Source organism: Zonotrichia albicollis, chromosome 14 (genome assembly GCF_047830755.1).
Source record: "Zonotrichia albicollis isolate bZonAlb1 chromosome 14, bZonAlb1.hap1, whole genome shotgun sequence".
NCBI lineage: Eukaryota > Metazoa > Chordata > Aves > Passeriformes > Passerellidae > Zonotrichia > Zonotrichia albicollis.
The window spans coordinates 9769119-9789484 of NC_133832.1; the positions used below are offsets into that span (position 1 = coordinate 9769119).

Here is a 20366-nt window from a genome sequence, read left to right on the forward strand (position 1 = left end):
ATCAATCCACCCCTAATAATCAAGTGCTAATGTGCTTATCCCACAAAGGTCTTTTCCTGCATGATTTGATCAGGGGTCAGTAAAATGGAAGCTGTCTCTAATGCCAGGATGTGCTGGTTAGTTTTTCAAAGTAATTATGGTTTTATTTGTTTAATTTTTGCTATGGAGCAACACTAACAAAATGAACGGTTTGAGGAAACTGCTCATTTCCTGCTGGTGCCAACCTTTGTGTCCAGAGCTCAGCACTCTCCATCAAGGCTTGGTAGGATTTCACGTTGTGCTGACTGAGCAGAAACATTTATTAAAAGCACTCCAGTGAGCAAGTCAGTGACCTCACTCAATATCCATGGACTATGGAGAAGCATTTAAAATATTCACATATTCATGTATTGTTGTTCCCATCTTATTTGCCTTTTTTTTTGTCAGCAGAATGAGGAATCATTCTCCACAGGTGGCAGTTGCTCCAGTTAAATATTAAATATGGGCCTTGACAACACTTGGAAGCCTCTTGCAGCTAGTGGGTGTTGTTTAATGAAGGATCCAGAGGCAACAGGCCCTAGGTACTCCTGCTTTGCTGGCACAACACCCAGTGGGTTTTTTGCAGGGGGTTGGTTAAACCCTGAAAAGCTAGCTTTGTTTTTCTCATTCAGTCTTAAACAAGGTGTGGCCTGTTCCTTCCTGGGCCATAGCATAAAAATGTCTCTCCCTTTTGCATGGCCCTTGGGCTCTTCTGGCACTCCCCAGAGGGGGAAAATCTGAATAAACCTAGCAGTTGACACACATTGTTTTTATTGAGCAAGTTCTGCGTCTGAGCAGAACTGAGGTGGTGTTGAAGACTGCCTGAGCACCCAAACAAGCACATCATTACCACAGCCCTCCTTGTTCAGGCATTTCTCCTCTCCCACAGATCCAGTACACCTCCTCTTGAGACCACAGGGCAGAAACTTTTGCCAAAACCGAAGCCAAGACTTCCTGTCCATTTGTCTGCATCATACAAGGTAGAACAGGCACAGCCTATGCACTTTGTTTTGTTACTCCTTGGAGCTTCAAACAATCTATACCTGCTGACAGGGGCTCCACAAGCTGCCTGCCCTGGTGTCTCTGCTCAAATAAAACACATTTTTTCCAGTCTTGCCAGTATTTATACACTGATAAGATTTGTTTTCTGTTCAGAGTTCCAGCATACATGATGTCTCTTCCTCAGAGAGTGACACAGGAACAAGTCCAGTTGTGATTGCAACAAACAGCTTTCATTTGTCTGGAAAAGGTAAGGTTTTTGTTCAGTGAGCTATTGGTGCTTTTGTTACTCACATCAAACACCAAGAGACAAGATGCTTTTCAGTGTGTGTACAAATAAATAACAAAGAGCACCTTGGCATATAAGAATGAGCTGCCAACACCTTATGAATTGCAGGCAGGGCAGCAGGGACAAAGGCAGAAAGCAATCTGATGAAATTTCTCCAGGCTCTCAGTACACATTGAACTGAGTGCTTGGCTCTCTTTAATCCAGAAGGGGACTTACCCCTCTCTTTCCAGCACTGACTGTACAGTGTAGTTCTGAAACATAGCAAATAGCCAGCAGGGAAGCTGTCAAATTGAAAGGGAACCTGCAAACAAATCCACAACTCACAGGAACAGTTTAGAGCTCAGTGAATTTTTTCTGTGCCCTGTTGCAGGGAGAAGGACTGGGGTTTTCAGGGCTTTCCTCAGATGGAAGGGAACTTTCTAGAGTCTGAATAGAGAAAAGAACTGGGAATATATTGATGATTTCTGAAAATTCCCCCTGTCTTCTCATTGAGAGATTGCAGCCCAGGCCTTCTGGGGAGATTGGATGTGATGGAATGGGACCGGCTCTGAGCATTTGTTGTTGTTGTAGGTCATGGAGATTCTCCAGTGTCCACCAGGCTTTCAGAGGATGCTGAGCCTCAGCCCAGCACTGCAGCTGGAGGAGAAGCTGCTGATGGAGCCACAGAGGGGCCAAAAACTCCTCCTGAGGAAACTTATCCTCCCAGCAAAATCCCAGTCAAGAAGAAAGCAAGCAGAACCTTCCAGAGGGGTGAGCAGGCTGTGAATGACACGGGGCCAGCAGAGAACAGCCCTGCTAAGGAGGAGTCAGTGCCAGCCCCCAGAGCGCTGCCCACAGACGGGGAGAGCGGCCGGGCCGGCAGGCAGGGGGTGAACTACACCATCTCAGCCATGAGCAACAGGGACGAGGAGATCGGCTTGGACCGGGAGCACTTCAGGAGCCTGAAGAACTTTTGGGAGAAGGGAGCAGAGTCTTTAGGGGCAGGGGGCAGCCCAGGGGCAGGGCTGGGTGAGGCAGCCCCTCGGCAGCTCAGGCTGGGCCGCTCGCTCTCCCTGCAGGCCGCGCCAGGCCAGGGTGCTGAAGGGAAGCCTGGTGCCTTCACGAAAACAAGGACCCCCCACAAAAGGACAATAACTCTGTCTTCCAGCGAGGAAGAGCCAAGCTGTACCACTCCTGCACGAAAGGGCTCTGTTTCTGTCACTTCCAGCTCCACCTGTGCCAAGAGCAAAGGGGGGCTGGTTACAAGAAATGACTTGGTGGGTGAAAGCAATGGGAAGCTGCTGATGCCAGAGGAAGAGAAGGTGGTGCAGCACTGCTCCAAGAAATCCAGGCTGCCAGTGAGAGCACCTTCCATCCAGCTCGAGTCACCCACCAAGGACGTGTCTGGCAGCACGCTGGGGCCAGGGACACCTGTGGAGGAGGAGCTGGTGGTGGCAGGAGAGCGCAAGCCCACATGGAGGGCCCCAGCCAGCAGGGTGCAGATACTGATAGAGCCTGTGCCCACAGATGGGGAAAGTGAGGATGAGAAAGAGGAAAGATCTGATTTGGGCACTCAAGACAACATGGAAATAAATGGAGAGCTACCTGAGGAAAAGATGTGTGAGTCTTCAGACCAGCCAACACCTGGTGAACCATCTGGAGATAGAGAAGCTGTTCAGGGAACAGACTCAGCTGTTTACTCAGGTACTGAGGGCTGTGACTGCACCCTGTGAAATCCAAATACAGAGCCATCCCTAAGCTGGTTTTCTTCCCTAACCCTTCTGCATTTTGCACATTTTCTTCATCTGCCCATTTTTCCTATATTAACCTGCAATTTGTGCAGAGTTATCTTGTGTGGAATGTGTTCCACGAACAGCTCTGGAAACAAATCTTGAGTAGCCTAGTGCAAATGCAGAAGGGGACAGTGCCATGTTCCCTTGCTTTTCTCCCTACTCCCAGCCCCTGGGCCTTACCTGCCAGCAGCTCACCTTGGGACAGCCCTCCCTCCACTGCCTGCAACACACCAAGGAGCTCACTTTATGTCGCTCACTGGCAAGATTGTATTTTCTTCAAATGTGGGACTGGAAGAATTCTTTGTGGTAGTAGAGATAAGTCTAAGACAAATAGAAGAAATAAAATGTGAAGCAAAGTGTTTAATAAATACACTGGCCCTCAGAGAACCTTGATATAGCCACTGGCTGTCAAAATTACATTTTGTGGTTTTTTGGAATGCACAAGTGAACTCTGATATTAAACTTTTAACAAAGTGGACTGAACAAGGAGTCTGTTCTTCCTGGGTTCTGATACCATGTTCTCAACGATGATGGTATCAATAGCATCACTATTTTAGCAGCCTCTTCCTCTGGGGTTGATGGGCTCTTGTAGTGGCCATTACTATGAGAAAACATTATTGTTATTTGCAACTCACTTTACATTTGGGCTCTGATGACCCACAGCTCTGCTCTCTTCCAAGCAAAGACCTACAAAGAGAGAGCATCTTCCCTTCTTTTTCCAAATTTTCAGTCTTCATGTGCCTGGGTAAGACCTGTTTGAGAGGATTTTCCACAGACTCGTCTGATTTTTATTTTTTTATTGTGTCATTTCTTGGCTTACTTCCTACCTCATATAACATTCCTATGAAAATCCTAAGTTGCACTTCAGGTCGTTGCAAATATTTTCTTTATGGAATATTTTTGGTTGTGAAAGACTTCTCTGAGCATTAAGTCCAACCACTTATAGACTTGATCATTCTAGTATTTCTCAGGGCTTTTTCCTTTATTAACTCATTCATTTCAGGATGATATTAGCAGATGGTTGTGTTTCTCTGGAAGCTCTTCACAAGAGTTGGTCTGTCTTGGGGACTGGGTTAATCCAGTATTTGCATTTCCTGACATAGTGTGAAGAGGTTTTCCCAGGGGAGACATCAGAGCCCCTGGATGATTGGGAAGCAGCCCTGAGCAGTGTGACTGCAGTGTGCTCTAGGCAGAGGACCAGGGGAGGCACATACACACACACATACACACAGAGGCCTATTGATGCACTGCCCATTTGTGTTTATTTATTTATTTACCATTTGATTTGGCTTTTTGTGTATTCCAGAGGAAGATGGGGATCATTCTCCTGCTGCTCAGGCACTGGCCCGAGCAAATAGCATTAATCTTGCAAAGAGCATGGTGAACATTTACACAACCTCAGAGAGTGAGTAACATCTTTCTTTCTTCTTTTTGGTTTACATTTGCTGAAGGTGATATATTATGCCAGTTTTTCATCACTATGCTTCTGTGCATGTATCAGGCTAGGAAAATGACATATTGTTTCATCATCAAATTAGAGAGTTTAATACTGCCTAAAATTAAATTCAGAGCCAGGAAATTACAGCTAGATTGATGGTTTGTTACTTCAGCAAAACCACAAGGGCTTCAAAGGGTTGGCAAGAAGCTCATGCTCATCTCTTCTGTTCCTGCATGAGGCAGTGGGATCTGCTGGCAGCCTGGGGACTGATCTGAGGTGCCAAAGCTGGTGTCACCTGTCACTCCTGCTCATGAGGCCTCTCCATCACCCAGAGCAGAGCCTGTGGCTGGACTGATGTCCCCAGCTGGGACATGTTTATGGTGACAGTCTCTCCCTCAGAAACCCAGAGAAGCTGAGGAGAGGCAACAAAGGAAGCAGCAGCCTGCCTGAAGAAGCCCAAGCAAGCTGCAGCCATGGAAAGCACCTGAGGGGAGGCAGCAGCAGCCTCTGTGCCCGAGAAAGCCAACGACAATCCCCAAAAAGGCAGCCAAGAGCTGGCCTCAAAGGGAAGGGGTGAGGCCAAGGCTGCCAGGACTGAAATGAGAACGTGGGAAGGCAATGCCCAAGGAAAGGTAAAAGTGAAGCCACTGAGAGGCTTTGATTGAGCCAGTTGAAGTCCAAGGCTGCCATGGGAGGGAGGCAGCTTGCTGGCAGGTCCCACTGCACAGCCCTGTGGCTGTGCCCACCCTGGCTGGCACCTCGTGCCAAGCACTGCACATCATGGGGTGCCTGATGTGTCACAGGGAACGTTGGCTCAAAGCTCCAAGCCCCACATTGCTGTCCTTGATGGTCTCCACCAAGACAACCAAGATTGCAGCTTCTCCTTATCTAGAGTGTCCTGGTTTAGGGCAAATTCAGGAGAAAACATAATATCCAGTATAAACAGAACACATTAATGGGGATACAAACATCATAGCATCACCCTAGGACATTGAGCCCCAAAGCTGATCCTTGAAAACCCTCCTGTAACAGAGTTACAGCTTCATGTTTGCAGTATAGCAAATAGTCTGTGGATACTATTATTTATTCAATGTTAGAAATAAAAATAGTAAATATCAAATGAATTTTAAATCAAGAATCTCTTGGGCATTTTAAGCAATGTATCATCATGCCTAAAATGCCAAACAAGTGTGTATATGAATGTGCATGTTCGTGTACATACATCTTTGCAAAACAAATTCTTCTGGGATGGAGAAAGTCATTTTCAAGAGTGTTATTGGAAGAAGATAAAGATACAAAAAATAAGTTTTAGTTAGACATTTAAGCAGTACAGTAACCATCCTTCTATTGATAGGAAACATTCTAACCTTTTTTCTTTTAGATAATCTGCCAATGTCCACCTCTGTGTCTAGCAGAGTATTTGAGAGGTGTATGCAATGGTGAAATTGTGGGTAAAAATATTTTAGTGCTCTTTTCTACAGGGCAGTATGCTATGAGATAAAAATGTAAACGTGATTAGTTTCTTTGACAAGGAGGCAGATTTGGGTGGATTTAGTGTAAATTCAGTCTGCACAAAGGAGGCAACATCCGTGTCCTGGTGCCGATGAGGAATTAGGTGAGCCACTAGAGGGAGTTCCACACTCCCACACAGTGAATGAAAGTCACTGAAAATATTTCAGGATGTTAATTAGCTGTTTTTGTCTTGGGGAGGATCAGCTTCAGTGACAGGTGACACAGACAGTGCAAGTAGGTAGTGCTCCAATGCCTTCCACACGCTTTTCCTCCTTCCTGTGCCCTTTAATAAAAGTGTGACTTATAATTAATTTCCTGATTCTGATGAGCTGTCTTGATGCCTTTTTTTTGTACCTCCAGCATACAATAAACCTCACTTGATACCACATCAATTTCTTGAACCTGAAAGAGTGAAAGAACTGAGCAGATCCTCTCCCCTTCTGTTGTCTGAGGTGGGTTGATGCCAGAAAAAGCTGAAATAATGTTCACAGCATCCCCTGGATGGCAGTTGGTGTCATGAGGATGTTTGTCCTGGAGACCAACAGTACTTGCTTTGGAGCATGCCTTGGTTATGTCATGAATAAATGAGAATGTGGAAACCCAGGACACTGGGAATATTTCTCTGTCTGCTCTGGGGTGCCCTGACCCCCAGGGGAGCACTGACTTTGACCCTCACTCATGGAGAAAGTTTCCCAGACTTCAAGATAGACAAGAATCCACAAAAGTGTGAAATAGATTATAGAGAGCAATGTAGGTGTATCACTTGGTGAGAAATTGAGGTTATGGGATTTTTAGTATGTTGTGGATCGCAGCAAGATGGAGGGCACAGGGTGTCATCCTGGGTTTCTTCTTCATGCTTCTTCTTCCTCCTTCTCCATGGGTTTGGGTGGCATTTTGTAATTGGGCAGAAAAGTCCGCATTGTGGGCTCTTTGGGATCAGTTCTTGAGTTAAAAGGGAAAATAATCCAGGTGTAAGCTCTTAATTGGATAGTTTAGTCTTAAAAGACCTTGTAACAAGAGATTGTTGACCATTTTGTGCCTTCTAATGAAAAGCTACTGAACTCACAGTAGTGAGACTGTTCTACTGATAAGAAATAATAAACACCTGAGTCCCAACATGTACTACCATCTCAACTGCTTTCAGTCCAGACCCAGAGAAACCCACAACTGGAACCCCCACATGAGAAATGCCTTAAGAGAAAAGCCCCCAGCAGGCAGAGCAGCTGTTCCATGCTGGAGGATGCTGCCCTGTGTGTCCAGCCACGCTCTGTGCCCTTTCCCAGAGCCCAGGCGGGGCCTGCAGCTCTGCTTGGAGGCAGTGAGTGATGACGTTCAGTGCTGCTTGGAGGGGATGCCCTGGGGAGGCTCCCTGCACTCTCCTCAGCTCTGCTAACCTGATCTCTACTCATGGCACTCTGCTGAGCAATTCCTTTTTCTCCCCAGCGTTGCAAAGCTCTCTTCCTTCGGCACAGCCTAAAGATGCTTCTTGTTTTCTGAGCAGACGGAGTCAGACACGGCCTCGGAGCTCAGCTTCCAGCTGGGCAGGCACAAGAAGTCCCCCAGCACTGGCAGCCACTCCTCTGACATGGCTTCTGTCTCCTCGGTAGGTGCTGAGCCTGGGGGCTCTGCCCAGGCTCCTCAGCTGGATGCAGGGATGCTGCAGTTGGGCTGCTGCTGCTGGTGGGCCCTCCAGAGCAGCCTGCTGGTTTCTGCAGGGTGCATTGGTAAAGGAATGGGGGTGGTTAATTATTGTCTAAGGTTAAATCCAGATGCCACCTTGTTATAGAGCCCCACTGAGTCATTGCTGGTGAAATTCCTCGTAAGTGACAGCCTCTCAGCCAGGGGTGGGTGCTCTGGGTCCTGCTGGTGCAGAAGGTGGGGAAGGGGTTTCTAGGTGGGGAAATAAAGCACACAGCTGTTAAGGGGCATGTTTGTGGTTCAGGACTGCAGATGGGTACCCTCTGCAAGCTCATCCTTTATCAGCACATAAGAGGGAAGTCAGAGTTGGACAGAAAAGGCATGTTTTGGAGCTTCAGCTTCTAAGGAAAGCTTAAAAAAAGCTGAATGTGTTTAGTTGAGTGTTTTTAAAAGACTCTTTAGAGACAGTATTTGGGGAGGGAGCTGTGTAAAACTGCTTGAATTTGCTGTGTTACTGTTATAGATTTCTCCAAGGAGTATATTTGAGACTCACAGAATATATGTGAAGCAAAGCTGGTAGGGAGAGGTCGTGAATGTAGATAAATATGTTAAAAACTTTGAGCCACATGAGTTCTCCTAATTTGGAGCATCTGGGAGCTGAAAATCAGTCCAGGTCATGCAAGTGTTCTTGAAAATCTCATTCAGGATTCTCTGCTGGGGTGAATATCCTGATGGGATAGTAAATGTGGCTCCAAGGACTGATTGGAGATGTTCAGCAGGTTTTTGGAGGTTATAATAAAATTCAGAACCAAAGTAAGTTGGGGAAGACAGAGAAGAATTGGGTTAATTACTGGGAAGGATTTTTGATAAATGTTCATGATGGTACCACAGAGAGGTGCCAAGAGGGTTAATGATTTGCTTTGTAAACAGCATTAGCTTTTATGAAATCCTGTCAGGAATCATGAGTGATTGGTGCAAGAGAAAATGATCTCAGCTTTCTGTGGCTGAGCTTTGCTTGTGCTTCGTGACTTTCTCTCAGTGAAAGACAAAGACCTGAACAAAGAAGCCCAAATTGTCTGGGAAAATTGCAGTTTTTTCTGAGAAAGCAAATAACTCCTGGGTGCCTAGCTCCAGAATTGTGTCTGGAGAAGCCTCATGTTCTTGTGCCTTTGGGCACAGCACAGGCTGTCTCTGGTGGGGCAGTGGCTCTTCAGAACAGGGTTGTATCTGTTTTGTGCTGCTCCATGCACATTGCGGGTAAGCAGCAAGATAGAAATAGTTCTTCCTACATTTCTAGTCGGATAGGGTTCTTATTAACCTGTTTTATAACAGGATTGACAATTCAGGTAGACTATATCTACCTGAAATAACATGTTCTTATAATATAGTTCAAGTTCTCTCAATATCTTTCTTAGAGATGAGATTGGGTCAGGATATCAGTTATTTGTTCTGTAAGCATAGGGAAGAAACATGTGTGGTCCTCCCAGGAACATCTGAGTCCATTTCCCAAAGTTTTGGGATTTAGGAGTGAAAAAACTTCTGTATTTCTTGAGCATTCAGTGCTTCCAAGTCCTGCTCTAGGATAGTACATCCTTATAGGGATTTCCTAGCCCTGGCTTCCTTGAGAGCAGCCACAGCAGTGAACCCTTTCTGTGTCAAGAGCACCACACTGCACAAGAACAGGAACACCAGAGTTTTTCTCTGAGAATGCATTTCTCAGACTCATGTTTGCCCAGAACCGAGTCAGACTGTGCCTGTTTCAGTGGCACTGACCTTGTTCTTTCCCCTGGCAGGTGAGTGGCAGTGTGCTCAGTGTCTACAGTGGTGACTTTGGGAGTGTGGATGCCCAAGGAACTGTGGAATTTGCCCTGGACTATGATGAGAAGAACCGGGAGTTCCAGGTGCACGTGTCCCAGTGCAGGGGCTTGGCTGTGGTGGATGAGAGGAAAGGCAGATCTGACCCGTGAGTGATCTTTCAGTGCCTGAGTTCTGTCTCCTGGAGGACTTCTATTTTCTTTAAATATAATGGTTCTTTCCTTCCTGCCTTCCTGCCAGCTTAGTGGAGAGCATGGCAATGTGGGGCACTGTCCAACTGGAGTTTTTTTTCTAGATATGTTAAAACTTACCTGCTCCCAGACAAAGCCAGGATGGGCAAGAGGAAAACATCAGTGAAGAAGAGGACAGTGAACCCCGTGTACAATGAGGTGTTACGGGTAAGGACAAACACACACTCTGAAAAGCTCTGTCAGGCAGGTCTGGGAAGATCCTGCCTTCTTGGCCAGATTCTTTACTACCTCCTGCCAGCACTGCACTGCTCTCCTCTGGGCTCTGAGAGGCCTGGGGTGTTAAAGGCTCCTCTGCACCCATCCATGTGGCACCCAAGATTTCTCTGCAAAACCACACAGATCTTTGGATGCAATAGGGTCCTGCAGTCAGAGCAAGGGCTGTTTGTCCTCCCCCTTCCCTGGCATGCAGTCACAAGGCACAGGACTGGTAAGAAAGGTCTGCATTATGTGATCATACTCATCAAAGCATAGAGGATTATTTAACAATGGCCAGGCCTGTGTTAATAATTCTTGAAAGAATATTGGTTTTGCCCTGTGATGAATGGAATGCCAGGTTTCCCTGTGCTCAGCAGAAAAGCTTTGTCAGGGTAGTAGTTGCTACAGGACAAAAAAAGAGATGTTCAGACTGAAGCCAGTCCATTGGTAGTGCATATGTGTGGGGTGGGTTTGAGTGTCTCAGAGCTTATTCAAGCTTTTGTGTGGTTTATTTCTGTTTGTGAAAGAAACAGAAGAAAAATTTGAGCAACCTGACTTCTCTTTCTTCCTCTAGTATAAAATAGAGAAAATGGTGTTGCTGATCCAAAAATTAAATCTCTCTGTTTGGCACAATGATCCACTGGGACGTAACAGTTTTTTGGGAGAGATTGAAATAGACTTGGCCAGCTGGGACTGGAGCAACAGGAAACTCAACTGGTACCCACTGAAGCCCCGGGTGAGTGTCTCACTGCAGCCCTGCTTTCCAGCCCAGCCCTGAAGGTGGCAGTCAGTAGTCCTTCCTGACTCCTTGAGGGCTTTGGGTGGAGCAGGACAATGTGAACTGCGCTAGGGAACAACCCCTGGACACCTTAGTGCAGCTCAGTGCTCAGAACAATGAATGCCCCTCTCAGGTCTGTTTTGGTGACTGATCTGCAGGGACATTGTCATGAATGCAACCTGACACTAATCACAGCAGCTTTGACATGACTTTGCCATTCTCTCCACTCACATAAAGGCTTTTAAAAAAGCAGAGTCTTAAAGTCTTAAAAGCAGCAGAGTTTTAGGTGAAGCAGCTGATGTGCCTTGAGAGGTGAATATTCAGGTGCCACTGTTTGTAAAGCCTGTACAACTTCCTGCATGCTTCTGGATTCACAGGTCTGATATGAGGTCCCTTTTAAGCAATTAGAGGACATTTATCTTCCAGAACCAAGATGCTTAATTATATCCAGCTGGACATGTCTGGAAGGGCAACCTTGTACTCTGAATCCTCAGGCTTTTGCTACTGAGAAACTGAGTTTGAGAACAAACCCACAGAGAAATGACCTGTCCTAAGAGGGGGCTGTTCCAGCCATGGAAAATCAGAGTTTGTCCATTTGTGCTCCTCCACTGAAGTCAAAAGCTGTTTGCCTTGCTGTGTTTCCACAATCTTCCATTAAGTCAGCCATAACCCTTTCCATTTCAGAGCCTTTCTGCTGTTAATGGTGTGGATCATCGGGGAGTGATGAGTTTGTCCATTAAGTATGTCCCCCCTGGAAGCCTGGGTGAGTGTGGTTCGTGCATTAAGGGCAAACACACAGCTTGCAGTGTCTCATCTGCTTGGGGCTGCTTAAAGAGCAGTCTCATCAGAGCAAGATCTTGGAGTTCAGCACAAAGGCAGTGTGTGACAGCACTACAGCCTACATCTCATTTCCACATCTGGATTTACTGGGGAGGGAGGAACGGCTCAACCACCTCCAGTTTATGAGCATGTGGGCACTGTAGGGTGCTGATGAGGTAGGAGCAGCACAGAACCCATGTTCCTGTGGGGCAGGCACAAGGCTGCTTTGGCTCAGCAGTTCCATCTCTTTTGCTGTCTGATGCAGCACTGGCAGGTTGTGTCAGGGGCTGGCTGCAGTGCTGAGATGCCCAGGGAGGGGCAATGAGCACACAGGAGCTGTGTGGGTCCCACAGGAGAGGAGACCTGTCATTCTGAGCTGTGGCTCTGGCTGCCATGACAGCTTTTCTCTTCTCATAAACTGCAGGGCCCAGGAACCCTCCCTCTGGTGAAGTTCACATTTGGGTCAAAGACGTCAAGGACCTGCTGCAGTTGCGTCCATCTGGAGTGGATTCCTTTGTGAAATGGTGAGTGCCTGAGCACGGGGCTGCTCCTGGGGCTGCTCCTGCTCTGGGCTGTGCTTCCCACAAAGGCTGTGCTTCCTACTCTGCTCTCAGGCTCACCAAGCTGTGCCTCCATAGTGGAGAGCCTTTGTGTTGCACTTGTGTTGCCCTTGTTTTCCACCTGTAGGAAAAGCAGGAAAATCCTTGCTGTGATAAAGCTCTTGGTCAGTGTTCAGTGCTTCATGCTGTGTGCTTTCTCCTCCCAAAGCTATGTGCTTCCAGACACCAGTAAGAAGAGCTACCAAAAGACCAGAGTCATAAAGAGAGACACAAACCCTGTTTTCAATCACACCATTGTGTATGATGGCTTTCACACAGAGGATCTGAAGGATGCCTGTGTTGAACTCACTGTGTGGGATCATGAGAAACTTACCAACCATTTCCTTGGAGGAATCAGGCTGGGCCTTGGGACAGGTCAGTATTTTCTTTTACTGAGCTACAAGGTGAAGTGGGAAGTTACAGAGTATTTTGCTGTTGGAGAGAAACCAGGGATGGAATGTCTCAGTAACTGGTACCTGCACTGTGTCGTGGATGGAGGGGCCCTGGTGCCATGGTAACAACCCTCTGCTCCCACATTTTCTGCCAACATCAGATCTGAGGTCTGGCAAAACTCAAGAGAGTTTTCCTGCTGTTACAGGAGAACAGGCTGACAAACCAGCATTATACTGGTGCTCCTCCCAGGGAAGAGTACTCAGGGAGGGACTGGAATGAGACGCAAGACAGTAGCACGTGGTGCCTGTCCATCCTTGAGGTGCTCTCTGAGACACCTCACAATGCTGCAATCCAGTATAAGTGTACCCTAGGGGACAAGGCTCATGGTAGCTGGCAGGTCTGCCTGGCAGGTGCACACACTGTGGCTGTTGGATTTGCCTGTATGTTCTCTGTTTTCCACCTCACATGTCACCAGGTGGGTTGTGGAAAGGTCAACAAGAATAAGACATTAAAATAAAATAAAATAAAATAAAATAAAATAAAATAAAATAAAATAAAATAAAATAAAATAAAATAAAATAAAATAAAATAAAATAAAATAAAATAAAGACAAGTTTAGTTGTGATCAAAATTTAGTCTTCTCTCTCACTGACAAATAATTGGCACCTGAAGTTTTGGTTGAATTGGAATGGATGTACACACTTTTCTGCTATGGTATGTTTGATTCCTAGAGAAATGAAACAAGAGAATTTTGATGAATACTCCACCTTGTCCACAAGAAAATCTTTTAAGAGGAAAGCCAAACCTCTAAGAGCTTTCTTACCATTCAAAAAGGTGCAAGAAGGGCTTGAGCCCAATACTGCTTTCCTTGGCAGGTTATGTTTAGGGTTCTTGCATTTTGTGGCTGTTGCAGTGACTTCATTCTGAACTGTGGTGTAGAATGGGCATTTGCAAGTAAACAGGAGGTGCTCAGGGTGCAGCTTGCTGAGGGGGAGCCAGCAGCTTTTATGTTGACATTGCCTGCAGCAGCTACATCCCATTGAGTGTTTTTGCCTGGAGTGGGATCTCTTTGTGTAGCTCTCAAAGTTTCTCATTCTTTTCAGGTTTGAGCTATGGCATCTCTGTGGACTGGATGGACTCCACCCAGGAGGAGGTGGCCTTTTGGCAGGAGATGATGTTGGCTGCCAATGAATGGATCGAGGGATTGCTGCCCCTGCGCTCACTGGCAGGGAGGAAAAAGCTGAAATAACCCCTTGCTGGTGCCATGGAAATGCCCAATGTGCTCATTAGAATTAGGAAACTTCCTGCACCAGGGAGAGAGACCATCCACAGGCTGCAAGTGTCAGGGGAATAAGGCAGTTAATGGGCATCACCTTGGAGCTGTTAATGTTCAGTACTAATCCACTCACAGAGGACATGGAAGATGCCAAACAGGACTTTAACCAAGAAGAAACTTAATTTGCCTTTTTGTTTAATCATTTATGTATAATTTGAATTCCATTAAGCTCTCGGAACATTGGCAGAAGGAAAAAGAGATATGGATACTTTTTTCTTTTTACCATTTCTCGTACCATTTTTCTTCCATGCAGAGATGCAGTTGTAGTGAAGCAGCAGCATGGCATTATTCGTATTCCCTGCAAGGGGTACACTTTGTACTTGGTGTACAATTGCTCCAAATCACCAGCACAGTTTGAGAATGGGAGCTTTGCGTTTGTCACCTGTGATAACACCTCTTTAACGTGAGGAAAATTGAGTTCCAAGGTGCATCTAAAGAAAGAGAGGACTATTTGCAGCAGAAAATGAAGAAACCTGAGGAGGATGACAATGAGGAATTTGATATATTAATTTCTTTGTGCTTTAATCTGAAAGAGTGCAGGGATGCTCTTAGGAGATGGTGGGATTTTACAAGCAGGGACTGTTTCCCTGGCTTTCCCACAAGCTCCCTCAGAGACCTCAGGAGAAAGTCTCTTTGTGAGAGTTTGAGTGCAATATAAGCCAAAATGTTTGCTCAGATGTAAAACATGGTTACATTGCTAAGGGGCCTTTGCAATGCCTTGTGTGCAAAACATTTCAATATGAACTGATGAGGTGGGGGACAGTGTAACACTGGCCTGGCATCAGGGTCAGGGGGAAAGGGCACAGCCACACTGACACCGGGGACACTGGGAGCTGGGGCAGGGGTAAGGAGGGTTGAGAGAATGTGCAGGGAGTGCAGAGCTGCAGTTTCCTGGGGGTCTCCTGCATCTGCATCCCCTGCTGCCCTTCCCTTCCCCTGCTGCTGCTGTGAGCTGTCAGTGGCTGGAATTTCCCTTTTGCCAGTAGCTTGCAAAAAAATCTTTGCATCTGGCACACAGGCCGTGGTGGTGTTGTGAATACATTTTGAATTGCAGCTTTGTAGTTTCTGTTTTGGATGTACATACTGTGATTAAATATAATGTTTTTCTTTAGTCATCAGTTGGTTGTCTTGTACCTATTTTCACTGTGCTCCAAATAACAAAAAAGCAAAAGAGGTGTTAAATTTTGTTATGTCAAAATGAGGCATTTTTTGCCAAAGGGCAAGTGAAATGTCATGAAGAAATAATTTTTAGAACTATCCTACTTTAGATTTTGGCTCTCGAATTATTTTGATATTCTTCTTTGATGGATTGATTTTATTTAAGTCAAGCCTACTGTGAATTTTCAGCTTAGCAAAGATGATTGTAAATAAATGAATGGAAAAATGTACACTTAGAGTAATAAGACTTTTTCTTTAAATGGAAACATTTGGGATATAATCAGCTTTCATGGGAAAAAAAGAATTAAAGTGGTTTTGCAGTTGGAAAAAGACACTAATTGGAAATGCACCAGACACAGTAATAAAAGCACTAGGAGAGAGTCCACAGAACAACAGAATTAAGCAGTGACTGTCTAATGAAGGAGCTCATACATCTGTAACATCAGCCCAAAAATGCTTTGTAGGGGGTCCAGCCTGACATGTTTGTTTACCAAGATTTGGTGATTTATTACCTTTGTGGGATAAAATAACAATACTGGGCCTAAGTGGAGAGTTTTAAAAAAATATTATCCTTACTTTAGGTGCTGAACATGTGAATATTTGTACAAAGTGTACCTGACTGCTGTGAGGAGCCCTGGTGGCAGGGGTGGGGTTTGAGCTGGAATTGGTGTGCACATGTCAGTGTGAGCTGGAATTGGTGTGCACATGTGAGCTGGAATTGGTGTGCACACATCAGTGTGAGCTGGAATTGGTGTGCACATGTGAGCTGGAATTGGTGTGCACATGTGAGCTGGAATTGTTGTGCACATGTCAGTGTGAGCTGGAATTGGTGTGCACACGTCAGTGGGGTGGCATGAAGTGAAGTTGCCCACAGTTCTGCTGCTTTCCTCCTGGTGCTCCGCTATCCCAGGGACAGGGATATTCCTGGGACAGACTTTCTGCTGGGGCTGGAAAAGTGGTAGCACCAGGGACTCTGTGTCAGGTCCAGGTCTCTTCCTGGTGGGTTCAGCTGATTCCTCTCCACCTCCTCCTCGTCATCAGCATTACTGCATGGCAGTGTTGCCAGAAGTGCTGGTTGCATCAATGGAGCTGGAAATGGTTGTGTTGTGTCAGGAAATTAACAGATTTTTCATTGCTGGTGCCAGGAGGGCAGAAAAAGGGGGTCAGTGGGCCAGTTCATCCCAGCAGAGTTACTTTATGAACTTGGCATGGGACTTTGTGAGACTATTTTTGTATTCAGATTCCATTGAGGATTTTTTTTTGTTAATCTTTTGCTGGCTTGTTTATTTAAATTAAGCCCTGATTAACTTAAGAAGCTTTCTTTGGCACTTAATAGTTTATCAGAGTAAAAGATTACACTGCCAAACCACACACACACTTTTGTCACACAGCTGAGCCTGGGGCAGTAAAATTTGCTATGCTCTCTGTTTCACTTACTGCACAGAAAGCACTTTATCATAAAATGACTTAAGGCACATTTATTGCCAGTGTCCTGTGGAGGAGCAGAGCATCTTGTGGGTATAAGGTTAATGGCCTGTTTGCTTGTGGTTTATGATGCTGGCATTTGTTGTCTGTGGATGCTGAACCTCACAGAGACTCTGGCCTGTAAATGTGGCCTGCTGGCACAAGAGTGGGTTGTAACTCGTGAAAATAAAAGAAAAAACAGATGGAAAGTTTTCTGACTGTATTTACTGGTTAGTTGTAGAATGAGTCAAGCAAAGCTACATGCAAAGGTGAGAGCCTGTGGTGCCAGAGGCCGTGGTTTGTGTCCCTCCTTTCCCTGCACAAGGGGGTGCAGTGCCAGCACTTTCCCTTCCCTCTTCTCTCTGTCCCACTCACCAGTGCCAGCACTGGCAGCTGAGGGGATCCCTGGGCTGGACACAGGAGTGACCCCAGGAGTGCAGTGCCATCCTTTAATATCAAACACAAAGCTCAGCACCTACAGGAGAGCTGGCAGCTGCTTTCCATGAGGCTTCTGCATTTGTGAGCCAGTGTGCTCTCTTCTAGGTTATGTCTGATTTATGTAATTTTTATTGGAAATCTTCCAGGATTAAAAGGAAATGGAGAAAAAGAAAAATTCTAGAAAGTATTTCTGCTTCATCAGGCAAATAAAATATGTGGCCTATGGCTATTCAATATGTAACATGAATAAATACAAGTATCAGAAACTATTGAAAATAGTTTAGAAGCTAACTAAAGAAGAGAAAGAAATAAAGAATTGTTAAATCTTGAATGAGTGCTTCAGCAGAGATGGAAAGAAGTGTCTGAATTAATTATCCATTACTAAATATTTGCCTAGCTTTATCCTTCACCAAGACAGTGAAAAAATTGAAGTACTGTAGAGATTTGGAGATAAAAAATGCTGGCTAAATAAACCCTTGTAATAACACGATCTGTTGAAATTAAAAAATGCTGCATTTTTTCTTGTTTAGTCAAAAAATGTATCAAATAGACTGGTGTATCAAAAACTGAATAAATACATTTCTGATCATGATAACTAAGCATGAGTGTATTCAGCACCAGGTTTTTTTTTTTTTTAATTGTCTGGTTTATACTTGAAGATTTTCCATGGCTCAATCCTTTCTCTTTTCCACCTGCTTATTTTGCACCCCTCGGTTGTTAGAGGGGGTGCCTGGGAGCAGATGTCCCTCTGAGCACTGCCACAGAGGTTGTCAGCACAAATTGGGAAGCTCACTGTGAAGGCCCTTGCAAAATCAGTGCCCAGATTTTGGTTCCTGGAGCTCCCAAGAGCATCACTGCTGCACAAGATCCACTGAGAGATCTCCGCACTGGAGAGCCCTGGAAACAGAAATCCCTTCCCATGAGGTCAGCAGGAGCAGCCAGTGCTACCCAGGGGTGCATTTTGGGAGGTTCCTGGAGCTGGTGGCTCTGCCAGAAGGAGCAGCTCTGCCAGGGTGAAGGTTGTGGGACTGCAGGAGGACTCAGAGAGTTTGGGGACAGCAGCTTCTGGTCTGTCCTGAGCAGGAGATGGCTCCTTTGGAGAAATGAGGTTTGAGCAACAGTGGGCAACTCCAGAGTGGCCATTCCCACTTTTGGGGTGTTTGCCACCTTCACCCATGCCTCTGAACACGTTGGTTGGTTGGTTGAAGGTGCAAAAACTGAGCATCATTCCCCAGAAGACCCATGGAGAAATTGCTATAAATGGTTTGTATGAGATCTCTTTCTTCTGAGAGAGGGATGGGAGTGATGGAGAGCTGGATATGTCTCCTTCAGGAGCCCTGCAGGAGTCTGGCAGCCCCAGCCCAAGCTCTTTTTTGTTTTGCACGAATTTCCCATTCACTCAGCTTAAATGCCTCATGTCAGATAGTAAAGTCTGAATGAAGGCTGAAGCTGTCAGCAGGCAGAGTGGAAAAACACAAACAGGAGCAGGGGCTGAGCTTGCCAGGTTGGCTGGTCTCAGCAGGTTCATGCCTGAGGGCTCCAGTAAATATTCCTGCTGGAAAGGGGCTGATGTTCAGTCACTGCCCTGCAAGTGACCTGAAATATGTGCTCGCTTAAGCAGCCAGATATCTGCTTTTCAAAATGTTGTAAAATCATATTATGGTTGAACTTGTCTCTGGGCTGAGGCAATTCAGCCTCTGGTGTGGACCCAAATGAGCTAAACCAGTCCTGCTTTAGGAGGAAAGGAAGGAATCCTGTGCATGAAGGCATTTCTGTGGGTCAGTTTTCCTTTTTTTTTTTTCCAGGATTGCTGTCAGGGTTTAGTGAATTACTTGGCATCCTGTATATTACAACATGGAAACTATAAAACACCACAGAGCCACAAGTCCTACCCCTGCAGCACCTTAAAAACCCCACAACTAACTCTTAACAGGCGTGGCAGGTTGTGCTGGAAGTGCTGAGCAGAGACTGCTCGTGTGTTTTCCTTTCCTCTGCACACCAGCCTGAGCTGTGCTGTGCTGCACTACAGAACCACCAGCAGGAACAGAAATCAGATTTCATGCATCTAACAACCCATAATGCCATTACAGTAGTTGTTAACCATCCAAAGTAGCTCCTGAGCTGTAAGCAAGCAGTCTGAACTCTGGACTGGAGGGGAAGCCAGGGAGCTGTTTTCTGGCAATACAAGTAGCTCAGACACCCACTTTATAGCAAGAAAAATCACAATAACCTTGTTCCCTTCCCTCCTCTCTCTCTCCCACTCACCATTACTAATTTATTCTGATTGTAATGGCTTCTATTTGCTCTAAGCAGATCCTGTTCCCTTCCTGGGAAGAACAGCTACAAGGACATAATATTCCCAGAGGAGGATCTGTGCTAGGATTCAGGCAGGCTCAGGCAGATATAATGATCTCTTGATGGGAGGCCCCTTTTCGATCAGGCAGCCCTTGGCCATTCTAATGTGATTGTAATCTGAAATAAGACACCAGGAGCTGCATCTGGAGTGAGCCCTCCCGTGGTAAGGAGCTGCTGTTTAATTTATTGTCACATTTTGCAAATGTTTTATGTCTCTTCAAAAAGCCCAGCTGAGTTGCTGGTGTGTGCCTGCTGATGGGGCTGGAGGCTGTGTCATGGGTGCTGAGGGGCACCAGAGGGTGGCTCTGCACTGGCAGGGATGTGGGGACATCCTCATCCTCTGTACACATCCACCCAAGTGGGTGACACTGTATGAGAGTTCAATCTGTCCGTGGTGGCTGAAAAGCAAATGCTAACACTGCCCTGGAGCACTGCTACTAACTCTAGAGGATTCTCTGGTTATTTCTGAAGTTTCTCTGCATTTCTCTCTCACTTTCTCCCACTGCCATGGATCCTGGCTGGGATTGCAGCCCTGTCTCTGTGCCACGTTGAGCTCCTTGTGAGGGGGCAGAGCCTCATGCTCAGCGATGGGGCTATTGAAGCTGTCTGAAGCTGCTCTGTGCTGGGCCCTTTGCTCCTCTGTGGCCAGGGGAGAGAGAAGTGCTGGTGGAGGATGGTTCTTGCCATCAAGCTGAGTGAGTTAAATAGCTCTCAAGATGTTCCTGCCTCTCTCAGCTGGGTACAGGAGCCTGGGCACCCAGTGCAAGGGAGCCATTTAGGTAATGGGTTCCTCTATTGATGGGGGCCGTTAATGGAACAGCCAGCACCACTCAGCCAGACTCTCCTTGTCAAGCCTGTGTCTGCTTTACTGCTTTTGTTTTGTTTTGTGACACTGGGGGGCAGTGGCAGCTCTGCAGGATGCCCCCCTGGAGCCCCAGCCAGCAGTGGGCAGTGCTCACTCCCCTGAGCACCGGAGGCAGTCTGCTGACAGGGGGTGTTTGGGGAGAGAGGACAAACAAATTCTGGGGACAGAGGCTGCCAGTCTGACAGAGACTCCACCTCTCCAAAAGGCACAAAAGCCAAGGTGGGACAGAGCTAC

General features: G+C 46.2%; 1 protein-coding gene across 3 annotated transcripts in view; it reads left to right on the forward strand.

Annotated features, from left to right (window-relative positions):
* The window catches only part of LOC102060555 (synaptotagmin-like protein 2), a 33694-nt gene extending 18454 nt beyond the window's left edge, over positions 1-15240 (forward strand). For all 3 annotated transcript variants that reach the window (XM_074551377.1, XM_074551376.1, XM_026791918.2), the window contains 13 exons: positions 908-998; positions 1174-1267; positions 1877-2989; positions 4385-4483; positions 6389-6480; positions 7530-7631; positions 9460-9629; positions 9777-9879; positions 10502-10663; positions 11390-11468; positions 11949-12048; positions 12293-12498; positions 13620-15240. In XM_074551377.1, the coding sequence (XP_074407478.1) occupies positions 908-998; positions 1174-1267; positions 1877-2989; positions 4385-4483; positions 6389-6480; positions 7530-7631; positions 9460-9629; positions 9777-9879; positions 10502-10663; positions 11390-11468; positions 11949-12048; positions 12293-12498; positions 13620-13765 (2557 nt within the window). In that variant the 3' untranslated portion in view covers positions 13766-15240. The remainder of the gene's footprint in view (positions 1-907; positions 999-1173; positions 1268-1876; positions 2990-4384; positions 4484-6388; positions 6481-7529; positions 7632-9459; positions 9630-9776; positions 9880-10501; positions 10664-11389; positions 11469-11948; positions 12049-12292; positions 12499-13619) is intronic.
* Positions 15241-20366: the final 5126 nt, after the last annotated feature.